Source organism: Molossus molossus, unplaced genomic scaffold (genome assembly GCF_014108415.1).
Source record: "Molossus molossus isolate mMolMol1 unplaced genomic scaffold, mMolMol1.p scaffold_m16_p_17, whole genome shotgun sequence".
NCBI classification, from domain to species: Eukaryota; Metazoa; Chordata; class Mammalia; order Chiroptera; family Molossidae; genus Molossus; species Molossus molossus.
In genome coordinates, this window is record NW_023425352.1 from 41,642,384 (window position 1) to 41,655,265 (window position 12,882).

Sequence of the window (12,882 nt, forward strand, 5' to 3'; positions counted from 1 at the left end):
TTAAACAGTGTGCAGTCGATCAAGAAGCCAATGAAACAGCCATAAGATTTCACATGTCCACACACAGGAATTTCTCCTACCACTACCACTAATTCAACCAAGAGAAATATACCAATATATAGAACTGCTCACATACCCATCATATGTTGTTACAGCCACTCAGGATGCCATAACAAAATACCACAGACTAGGAGGCTTAAACAGAAATTTGTTTCTTACAGTTCTAGAGGCTGGGAAGTCCATGATCAAGGTTCAGTAAGGGAAGTTTCACTCCGAGACCTCTTCTCTTGGCTTGTAGGGGGCTGCCATCTTACTGTGTGCTCACCTGGCCCCTTCTTTGTGAACTGGGATGGGGGCAAGCTCTCCAGTATCTCTTCTTATAATGACACTAGTCCTATCAGATCAGGGCCCTACCCTTAGAAACCCATTCAACTTTAATTACTACCTTACAGACTCATCTCCAATATAGCTACACTGGTTAGGGCTTCAACATGTGACTTTTGGGGGCACAAACATTCAGTCCATGACAACTCAAAAGATAAGAGAGGTAAGCTGGGAGGTGAAGAATGCAAATCATCAGTTGAAAACAATATAAAATTACAGGTTAAAAAGTTAGTTCATGGATACACAACTTCTAGAAGCAGTGTCAACTCCAACAGCATATCTAGAGATGTCAGTGCCTTAGGCATACCTTCCTGATTGTCAGAATGAATAGAATGTCCTTGGAAACTGGCATATCCCCCCTGATAGGAAGTAGTGTAAAGGTTGTGTTAGGGCTAAGGAAAAAAGCTAATGGATGAAAAGGAGGTACTAGTAGATTAATAATATTCTGCTGGAGAGTGTATTTAAGAAATCTAAGAATTAGTAATTTTTTAAGCTTGTATTCAAATTAAAATAGTATGTTGATGACTTTCTGAAAGCATGTTTATATGCTTTGGAAGCATATGAAGAGGAATTGTGGGGCTGTGGTGTGTGTGTGTCTGCGTGTGTGTCTGTGAGTGTGTGTGTTTGTGTATGTGTGTTAGTTCAATGTGTAGAGTGCCTTAAGGTAGAACATTTAACCTTCTCTGTGTCTAAGTCTCCATATTTATTATATAGAATGCTATTGACAAATATTTTCTCATAACTTATCACATTAAGATAAACATTTTGGTGAGGAGTTCTTTGCACACACACACAAATACAGCCCATGCATTTTAATAACACACTTAGTATCACTAGTACTCAGATTCTTCTATTGTAAAAAAAGGATATTAAAATAAAATCGGATTTCTGAGTTTCCTTTGAATTTTTACATTCTTTTTTATGTGATCAAGCTTATAAGTGTAAAACTATTCCAGGAGATCTTTATTCTTACATAAAACTTTACACCTATTTTCTTATTATTTTAACTTAAAATACCATTTTACCTTTGTGTATATTTTAGGCTTTATAAAGCAGTTTCTCTAATTTTATATTTTTTTCACTATACCCTGTGAGAAGGAATTCAATCTCCATTTTTCAAACAAGGTAACTGAGTCCATAGAGGTGAAATGAGTTGCTACAAGTTATATCACTAGTAAATAGCAAAGACTCAATTCATCCTTTTGACCCTAAATCCATTATCCTTTCTACTCTAAATGTCTAGTAATAAATTGTATCTTCAGGTAACATAAATAACATTTTAAAGTGGAAAATGATAAAAAATATTCTTCAACGATATTATTCCATAAATATTCAATTTATTGAATACTTATTATACACTTCCACTGGGCTTTGATTTGAGGTTATAATAATTAAATCAGAGTCCCTGCAGGATCCTTCTTGACAAAGGAAATATGAATCTATAGACATATCTGTAAACCTGAAGTTTCCACCAGTTTATATTTTCCACTTATCCACTTTACCAATTTTCAGTCTTCCTAAATTGGACACCTTCTATGTGCTATAAAAGATGCCTTCTTTGACATTTCTTATAATATACTTGGAAATGTGCCTTGACTTAAAGATGTAGCAAGAGGTAAATACAAGAGGGGAAGGTGTAGTGTTCTACATTCATTTTCTGTGTGGGTGCTTCTTGGCTCTTAAACTCAGTAACTGGTTGCTTTGTGCTATTTAGACTAATGTAAAATGATGGAGGGTAAAGATATACTCTTCACTGCATTGGCAGCTAGCCAAACAAAAGCTCTAACAATGGTGGAAATGATAAAAGTTCTGATGAAATAGAGCAATTTCCCAAATAAGAACAATTCACTAAAGGAAATTCCATAACATTGTGCTGTTTTAATGTGAGAGAAAGATCACCTAATCTTTGCATGTTAGACTACTCAAAGCTGAATATGCAGTGTGCCAGTATAATTACTGCACAGTACTTCTATTGTCTAAGCTACCACCAGCTGGGAAAACTTTAGAAAGACAGATCCTAAATGACATTTCTCTATATTATTAATAGAGAACTGAAAATATAGGGACTTTGAGAAAAGAATACATATTGGTAGTTAAGAGCTTTAACAATAGACACAAAAGACATTCAAAATTACGGGCTCAGAGTGAAGTTGGGTCTGGAAGTGGAGGACTGAGTTGCAGATACAGTTAATAAGCTGAGGTGAATGGACACACTCTGGGGCCTGGACTAGGCTGTGGCTGTAGGGTTGACAGGAAGGGATAGCCTAGACCTGAGATACAGGCCACCAAGGAGTCTAAGTAATTGAATTCTCACACTATCTCAATAACTCGTTAAAATTTACTGAGGAGGGCCAGATTCTGTTCAAATATCTCCACATATCCCAACCAAGCTTCTAGGAGGTTTTATTTCCAAGCACTTGAAGCAAGACAATTACATTCTTCCTTATGTTAAATTGGCAACTGAAGTCAGAAAAGTGGTTGCTTGGGAGTCTTGAAGTCAGGGAATATTGCTAAAAAAGTGTTTCATTTCTGGCCCAGAGGATCCTTAACATTGAAATGAACTACTTGGTTTTATTTGTAGAAAAGGATCACATTTATAGTCCTGAAACACAGCTGAGAAGCATTTCTGTCATACTTCTTAGGTATGAAAGAAAATACATGAAAACTGCCTTCATTAAAAGGCAAGCGTTATTAGTATTCACTCTTTGTAATCATTGATTCATGGCAAAACTGGAAAGAAAAAAAATGAGGCAAGGAAAAAGAAAATACTAGTGGCTATTATGTTCATTTTGTGTTTTTACAACATTGTACATTTACCTAACTATGCTTACATAATATCAGATTATATAAAAAAGACCTTACATAATTTTTAGTCAGATTGTATAATCTTATGTTTACCATGGAAAGACCTATACTCTGTTTCTAAGGCTATGAAATGCTATTTTATGCCTTGAAGGAAGCAAGTAATGAACAGGCTAGAAATAAATTTTATTTTTTTTAAGATGGTGGCATAGGTAAATGCAGTACTTGCCTCTTCCCACAACCACATCAAAATTACAACTAAACTACAGAACAACCATCATTCAGAACCACCTGAAATTGAGCTAAATGGAATCCTACAACTAAGGATATAAAGAAGAAGCCACATAGAGACTGAAATCAAGACTCAATTATAACAGAAGGGTGTACAGTCCACATGAGGGGTGCACCGCGAGGGCCCAACAGGGGTGAACATGGAATCTGTGCCACTGGACCCTACAGAGCACCTACTACAATAGGATGACCTACCAAGCCTAGGAGACATAGCAACTCTACCTAATACATAAAAACAAACACAGGGAGGCAGCCAAAATAAGGAGAAAAAGAAACATGTCCCAAATGAAAGAACAGACTAAAACTCTAGGAAAAGAACAAAATGAAACAGAGATAAGCAACCTAACAGATGCAGAGTTCAAAACACTGGTTATAAGGATGCTCAAGGAACTTCATGAGAATTTCAAGGAACTTTGTGAGAACTTTAAAGAACTTGGTGAGGACATCAAGAGCATAAAAAAGGACCAGTCAGAAATGAAGGATGCACTAACTGAAATAAAAAAAAATAATTTACAGGGAATCAATAGTAGAGTAGGTAAAGCAAAGAAACAAACCATCAATTTGGAATACAAAACACACCCAATCAGAACTGCAAAAAGAAAAAAGATTCCCCAAAAATGAGAACAGTGTAAGAAAACTCTGGGACAACTTCATGCATACCAACATTTGCATCATGGGGGTGGCAGAAGAAGAGAGAGAGCAAGAAATTTAAAACTTATTTGAAAAAATGACAGAAAACTTCCCTAACTTGATGAAGGAAACAGACATACAAGTCATAGAAGCACAGAGAGACCCAAACAAGATGAACCCAAAGAGGTCCACACCAAGACACGTCATCATCAAAATGCAAAAGGTTCAAGACAAAGAGAGAATCGTAAAAGCAGCAAGAGAAAAGGAGTTAGTTACCACCATCAGAGCTCCCATAAGACTGTCAGCCGATTTCTTAAAAGAAAGTTTACAGATCAGAAAGGAGTGGCAAAAGACAGTCAAAGTGATGAAAAACAACAACCTACAACCAAGATTATTCTATCCTGCAAAACTATTGTTTAGAATTAATGACCATATAAAGAATTTCCCAGACAAGGAAAAGCTAAAGGAATTCATCACCACCAAACCAGCATTATATGAAATGTCAATGGGTCTTCTTGCAGAAGAAGAAGAAAAATATAAACAATAAAATGGCAATAAATACATATCTATCAACAATTGAATCTACAAACAAAATGAGCAAGCAGAGCAGAAACATACTCATAGATACAGAGAACTTTTTGTTGCTTACCAGATGGGAGGGAGTTTGGGGGATGGGTGGAAAAGGTTAAGGGATTAAGAAGTACAAATTGGTTGTTAGACTGAGGAACCTCAAAGGGAAGGGGGTTGTGGGGGTAGGAAGAGATAAACCAAGAACTTATATGCATAACCAGTGGATGCTGACAATAGTGTGGGAAAGGCAGAAGGGGGGCAGGAGTGGGGAGGAGGGGGTCAATGGGGGGAAATGTGGAGTATATCTCTAATACATTCAACAATAAAGACACGTTTAAAAAGAAAAAAAAATTACTTTTCTTAGAAGTCATAATTAACATTGATGATTTTTTGGATGTCCTCAAACTTCTTTGATAAAAGAAACAGTCTGATTAAGGCAACCTGCCCACATAAAAGCATATGTGTCCTCTCGAAAATATTTAAATTTTGTTCTACTGTGATTAGCATAAATATAAATGATCCTGTGTTTTAATTTCAGTATATTTAACTTTTTGCTTTATTAATTGGACCTATTAGAAATTTAAGATTTCTTTGTGTTTCTTTGGCTTTATTTTACTGTTTGGACTTACTTTTGAAAACATTAAAAGCAATATGTATTTTGATTTTGCTCTTTACTGTATGCACTTTACCTTATAACATAAATGTTGAGCTATTTTAATACTTGGTAAAATAATCAAGAGTGATATCAATATTTAACTAAGCCATCCTTAGGGAAAGATACTAAGAATTAGTTACTTAAGTAAATTCTGGAATAGTCTCTGGAGATAATAAACTAAACTGCTAATGCCATGACCCAAGGAATCTAGCCAAAATTGTGGACATGAGCTGTGACCACCGCTTGGTCAGATTTTGACTATGAAGGATGAATAGGCTCTGGTGTTTACAGGATATTTTCTAGGCATGAAATGCAAAAACCCTGAGTGAATCTCATGTGATTTTTTAGTTCATCTAATGACACTTGGGGCTTTCAGTGTTAAAAATGAGAAAGTCTCTGGCAAACTAGTTTGAGTTGCAAACCCTCCTACCTGGAAAATTAATATAATGTCCAGAGATATAACTTTCATTTTGAGACTATGCAGATAGAAGTATATAGATAGGGAAAATGCTAGGTCTCTAATGCCCTATCTGAGCTGCTATATCAGCTTTGAATTACTTTAAATTTCTTATTAGGTAGGAAAACCTACCTGGTTTTGTTCAAATCACGATAGTATTTTTCTCTTAAATGCAGCCAAATGTTTTCTGAACTCATGAACACATCCTGGTGAATATAGAGGTTTAGAAGAGCTTTTTGGAAAAAATGATGACTAAACTGAATCATGGTCAATATGTAAAGATTAATGAGATTTTTTTAATGGGCTTTTATCTTGAGGTAAAGCCAGAGTAGACACTTCATGACCTGACTGAAATTCCAATATAAAACCTGTATTTCTCTGACATGAAGACCAGAGGACAAAGTCCAGGTCACAGCCATTGGAAGGTAGCCATGTGTGTGAGGGAGGAGGAGTGTGTAATTCAACAAAGGAGAAAGCCAGAAAATATGAACGGCAGCCAGAGGAAAATGACCTATAAGCACGGAGAAACAATGATCAAATGGCTACTCACTCCTCACAAACAACAGAGACCAGAAAATAGTGGAAAAAAATGTTTAAGTGCTGAAAGGAAAAAACCTGTTAACCCAGAATGCTACACACCACATGAAAATATATTTCAGATCCTCCTCCTCCTCCTGGTTGGAGCGCAGTGTCCGGAGCGGGCTCAGGGGAGAGAGCCTGAGAACAGGGTTCGGTGCCTTTTCCTCTGTCCCCAGCTGGTGTCCGGAACCCCCCTCCCCTTCCTCCCCACCCCCTCCCCTCCCCAACCCTGCCCTCCCCCTTGTCCCGGGATCACTCCATCGCACCCACCATGATGGAAGATGACGGGTAGCCCCGGACTCTACAAGGACTGCTACATCTTCCTAGGTCTTACCCCTGCAGCACTTAGTTCACTGCCTGGAAAATAAGAGATATGTAGGTAACCTCTCCAGAGATGTGACAGAAGTCCTTATACTTCAGTTATTCAGTCAAATCGGACCCTGTAAAAGCTGTAAAATGATAACAGAGCATACAAGCAATGACCCATATTGCTTTGTGGAATTTTGTGAACACAGAGATGCAGCTGCTGCATTAGCTGCTATGAATGGGAGAAAAATTTTGGGAAAGGAGGTCAAAGTAAACTGGGCAACAACACCAAGTAGCCAGAAAAAAGATACTTCCAATCACTTCCATGTGTTTACTGGGGATTTGAGTCCAGAAATTACAACAGAAGATATCAAATCAGCATTTGCCCCCTTTGGTAAAATATCCTGCCCAAACTCCAAAATGATGATAGAGAATTGACCAAGAAAAATAAAGAAATCTGTTAACAGGTCATGGATGCCCGAGTAGTTAAAGATATGGCAACTGGAAAATCCAAAGGCTATGGTTTTGTATCTTTTTATAACAAACTGGATGCAGAAAATGCAATTGTGCATATGGGAGGTCAGTGATTGGGTGGTCGCCAAATCAGAACCAATTGGGCCACACGTAAACCACCTGCACCTAAAAGTACACAAGAAAATAACACTAAGCAGTTGAGATTTGAAGATGTAGTAAACCAGTCAAGTCCAAAAAATTGTACTGTGTACTGTGGAGGAATTGCTTCTGGGTTAACAGATCAGCTTATGAGACAGACATTCTCACCATTTGGACAAATCATGGAAATAAGAGTTTTTCCAGAGAAGGGCTATTCATTTGTCAGATTTTCAACCCACGAAAGTGCGGCCCACGCTATTGTTTTGGTGAATGGTACTACAATTGAAGGACATGTTGCGAAATGCTATTGGGGTAAAGAATCTCCTGACATGACTAAAAACTTCCAACAGGTCGACTATAGTCAGTGGGGTCAGTGGAGTCAAGTTTATGGAAACCCACAACAGTATGGACAGTATATGGCAAATGGGTGGCAAGTACCGCCTTACGGAGTGTATGGGCAACCATGGAATCAACAAGGATTTGGAGTAGATCAATCACCTTCTGCTGCTTGGATGGGTGTATTTGGTGCTCAGCCTCCCCAGGGACAAGCTCCTCCCCCTGTAATACCTCCTCCTAACAAAGCTGGATATGGTATGGCAAGTTACCAAACGCAGTGAGCTGGGACTCTAAACAAAATTGTAATTCATGATAGCTTCAGTTTCCTGTGACACTCTGAAGACATGGAAGTAGACATCGGAAAATGAAAATATTTATTTTAAAAATTGAAATGTTTGGAACCTTTAGCACAGCTTTGCTTTGGTGAAGGACCCATGTCTTCTAGTTCTGCCTTTTTAAGTTTTTGTTCATGATGGATATGAACATGATTTTTCTTTGTGTACAAAAACTAAAATAAAGTCAATAAAGACAAAAAAAAGAAAGAAAATATATTTCAAAAATAAAGGTAAAATAAAGACATTTTCAGATAATGGAAGATAATTCACTGTCAGACAATCTACACTATAAGAAATTATCAAGGAAGTTCACAGAGTGATGATAAATGGTATTAGATGGAATCTCAGAACTTGAATAAATGGAATATGAAATTGTAAATATATTGGTACATATAAAAACTATTACCTTCTCTTATGTATTAAAATAAGTGATTTTTAAAAATATCATACCATTGTGATGTAGGGTTTAATTCTGTACATGTAATAATAATGACTACAATATAAAGCATGCAGAGTTGCAACAAATGTTTCTATAGGTACAAGGTTTTTACGTTTTATATTAAATAATGCTAACTCTAAATATGCTGTTAAGTGTTTACTGTGTATATTTAGAGATATACCTAAAAAAGTCAATATATATACTAAAATGGAAAGGAGGAACAAAGGGAAACTGAACAGAGGGAAAAAGCAAATATCAAATAAAATATGAGATCTAAATCTAAGCATATAAACAATTATAATGAATGTTAGTGAACTAAATGCTCCAATTAAAAATTAGAGACAATCATAAAGGATTGACCAAAAGAGACCCAAATATATGCTATCTACAAGAATAATCTTTAAAATACAGAGACAACTAGGTTCAAAGTAAAGATAGAAGAGATATACTATGCAAACAGTAAGTATAAGAAAGCTGGAGGGAGGGGGCTCAATAATAGATAAAATAAGACTTCAAGACAACCAGAGATTAAAAAGAAACATTTCATAAAGATAAAAGTTTAACTCATAAAAGAGAAACAACAGTCATAAATATGTATATACCTAATAATACAGCTTCAAAATATATGAAGCAAAATTTGACAGATTTAAAAAGATACACAATTTCATTATCATAGTTTGAGATATCAACACCTGTCTCTCAGCATTTGATAGACGATCTAGCAAAATTCAATAAAGACATAAATTATATGAATGGTACTATCCACCACCTGGTCTTAAATGATATTCCCAATAACTACATAACACACATCATGTTCAAGTATACATGGTATGTTCACCAACAAAGGACATTATTCATACAAAGTATGTTTCCTTACTACAGTGCAACTAAATAAAGCCAGTAACTGTAAGAAATCTAAGAATTTACTGAATGAAGATCAGAAAGATATGACAAGCAGGATGGACTAGAGAGTAGTGTTGAAATTTATGATCAAATATCATCACATGGAATTATTATTTATCAAAATACTATAAAACTAGAGAATTACTTTAAAAGCTCAAACTCAAAGTTTTAGGTAATAATCAAAGCCTGCTAAGTATATCTAACTGTGAATATTCTCAAATTACAAGTGGAAGGAAAAGAAACAAACTATTAACTAGATTAAATAGCACTTAGGGCAAAAATAAACGTTTTTAGAACAGGCCAACAGTGGCCATTTCATCCAGGAACCTTGTAGAATGTCTATATTGAAAAAAAGGAGCTATACAACTCTGTTCCTGTTCAACCTGGGGAACCCAGAGTATATCAATTCAACTCTTTGTATTTTAGTTTCCTGTTTATTCTTATCAAACTTGGCCATGGCCCTTAGGAGAATTAATTAATTAACAGTCTGAAACCATTTGGGGTTATTTGAGAAGATGGTGTTCATTTAGGTTGTATGTCCCCAGAGTAGAAGTGCTACCGGACATTCAACGGTCATACTGTATGCTTTTCTTCTAGAGCAGAAATTTGTGATTACAATTCTTATCTGATCAGTCTCTTCTATTTGGTGGTGCATAAAACTAACATTTATTTTGAGAAGTCTAAAAAGGGGAAACTCTAGGGATTAAAGGCACAGACTTTAATCATCTTCTGGCTGACAGACTGAATTATACTTTCACAGCTGGGCAAGTAAGTGGTGGCTAAATTCTCGTGTCTAGAATGGGTTCCATCCCACCCTGGCCCTATCTCCCCAACCTTCCTTGTTAGCCAGTTCTTGACCAAAGGCTACAAAGTATAGAATACTGATACAATAAATGATGACATTATAGAGGTACACAGTGCTGTGCATAAAATAAAGCCAAGTTTTCATTTTTTCCTTGGAAAACTTTTTTAATTTCAAAAATGTAAGAGTGGTTTGAAAATACTTATAGATCCCTTAACGTACCACCATATTTGGGTGGAATATGTTCATAAGACAGATTTAAGCAAGGCAACTATGCAATTTGTCTAAAAACCTGTAATCAGAATGGTCTGACTAGATCAAATCTTTTTTTCAGTGTCTTCATAGTACCATGTTCCTAGAATTTGTTTCAATTTTACAGATGTTTTTGTGATTATTTGAATAATGTTTTTTTCCCTCTACCAGATGTTACGTTATAAGGGCAGATAGTGTGTTTGTTTTGCTAACCATTGTATTTCCAGTACTTAGCACAGTGACTGGCACACAGTGTACATTCAGTAACGTTTTTTGTTTTTTGTTTTTTTGTGGTACGTGCCCCTAGTGGGAACCGAATCTGGGACTCTCTGGTCCGCAGGCCAACGCTCAACCACTGAGCCAAACTGGCCAGGGCTCAGTAACTATTTTTAATAGAAAAAAATAATGATCAAGTTACAGTCTTTCAGCCCCATCCATATTTCTTCATTCATATAATGTAGATGATAAAATATCACAAACTGGTGTTAAAAAGATTAGATAACATACATTAATGTTCCTTATAAACAGAAAATTGCTTCACAAATCTTATGCCATTTTATTTTATTTTTTTTATGACCCTATTCCCCATATTTCTTTCCTTTCTCCACCTCTTCTCCTCTTCCTTGGCTATGTCCCCATCTCTGTATTTTTTCTTCTCACTTTGGGTTATTATGGTGATGATAATGATAATGATGACAACCACCACCACCACCACATATAAGAATCTAGGATTGTGTGATATTTCACCAGGATAAGAAGAGTGGGAGTACTAGAAATGAAAAGTACACATGCATGGTTCCCCAAATCTGTAGGAGTATATATTTTTTGACTTTGGAAGTTGCTTCACATTCTATATTTCTTTTTGAAAAATAAAATAAAGAAAACTGGAATAATGCTGGTGTCTTACCATTTTAGCTCACCAGAAAGATGAGGCTATTTTACAGTTATGTCTCTCTTTCTCTCAACTATTTGCTTTGTGTAAGACTTAACCCAGTTAAGAACCATTTCATTTGTTCAAACCCAAATAGTAAGTCCTTGCAAAGTATCTTTGGGTTCAGTGTTATGGCTATTTCCTCAGTCTTTACATATCCATGGCTAGCTGGATGGTGAAGCAAACACTTATTTGTCTACTACATAAACTGTGTCCAAAGACTTATTGCCATTTTTGTGGGGTTTAAATCAGGCTTAAGTATAGGTTAAAGACTTCCAGCAGCCAAGACTACATCTGGTTGTTTTACCCAGTGTATACCAAGTTATCTATTGCTACATAACAAACTGCTCTCAAATTAGTGACTGAAAGCAACAACTATTACATTTGCTCTAGAATTTGGATAGAGTTGAGTTGGGTAGTTCTTCTTAACTATGTGGCTTCAGTTGGGGTCACTCCATTGGCTGCATTCAGCTTACAGATCAGTTGGAAGCTCTGTCCAATTGTGGCACTGAAATAACTGAGGCTTGAATGTCTAACATGGCTTCACTGGCAACTGCGATAAATAGAACAATTAGGGAATGGATGGGCATATCTTTTTTACTGTGATCTCCCCAGCTCTCCAGTAAAGTAGCTGGATCTCTTTACATGATATCTGGGCTCTAAGAAGGAGGAAGCAGACATTCTCTTATGGTCCAGCACTGGAAGTTACACAGACTCACTTTCACCACATTCTGTTTGCCAAAGCCAGTCACAGGGCCAACCCAGCATCAGGCAATAGAGAAAGAGAGCCTTCACTTTGGGAAGTAGTAAGGCCTCCTTGCAAAAGAGCATGTAGAATGGGAGATATAGTTGTGACCATCTTTGGAAACAATATCTATCACACAAGACCTAATACTAAGGACCTATGTACCACCTTATGTAATCTATCAGGAAAAAAATACCTTAGGCAAGTCCTCCTCTCTTTCTCTTATTTAGTGGGTGTCCAAAGGAAATGAGTTGCGCCACAAAATAACAAAGGAAAGAAAACTGAAGGCTTGGTTATATCATACATGCCTCCTCTGGCCTCCTGATGGCACATCACATCTACCTCCATTCAGGTTTTTGACATGATATTAAGCTTCCTCCCCACAGCTCAGAAACACGTTTCGTGAATATTCATTTGTATATCTTCTTCCTGACTGACCCAAAGTATCAATGCACTTACTAAAATAGTAGAGGAAATGAAGAACCATGTAGTGGAATCAGTATGTGGTTGAAAATCAAAGATCTGGCTTCAAATTATAATTCTGTAACTCAGTGACAATGTGACCAAGGGCAAATTACTTAGTTTCCCGGTGCCTGGGTTCCTTCTCTGTGAAAAGAAGACAAATACACAATACAGACCTTGTTAATCTTGTAAAGATTAAGTTTAAATACTGTAAAGTACACAGAAGATGCCTCACAACATATGTTCTACGTACCTAAAAAATGTTGGTCATAATTATTCTTTATGGCACAATTTCAGTTTAAGAGTAAGTAATATTAGGATTTAGTTAAAGGAGTTTAGTACTGCATTGAATTCTTAATCTCCACGCGCTATAATTTATCACCACCAATTC

General features: G+C 36.4%; 1 protein-coding gene across 1 annotated transcript; it reads left to right on the forward strand.

Annotated features, from left to right (window-relative positions):
• Nucleotides 1–6,699: 6,699 nt before the first annotated feature.
• Nucleotides 6,700–8,131, forward strand: LOC118632306 (nucleolysin TIAR-like). Its single transcript, XM_036265308.1, is given in 2 exon segments — nt 6,700–7,078; nt 7,147–8,131. Coding segments are annotated over 2 exon segments (1,011 nt in total). The 5' UTR covers nt 6,700–6,824; the 3' UTR covers nt 7,904–8,131.
• The last annotated feature ends 4,751 nt before the right edge of the window (nt 8,132–12,882 follow it).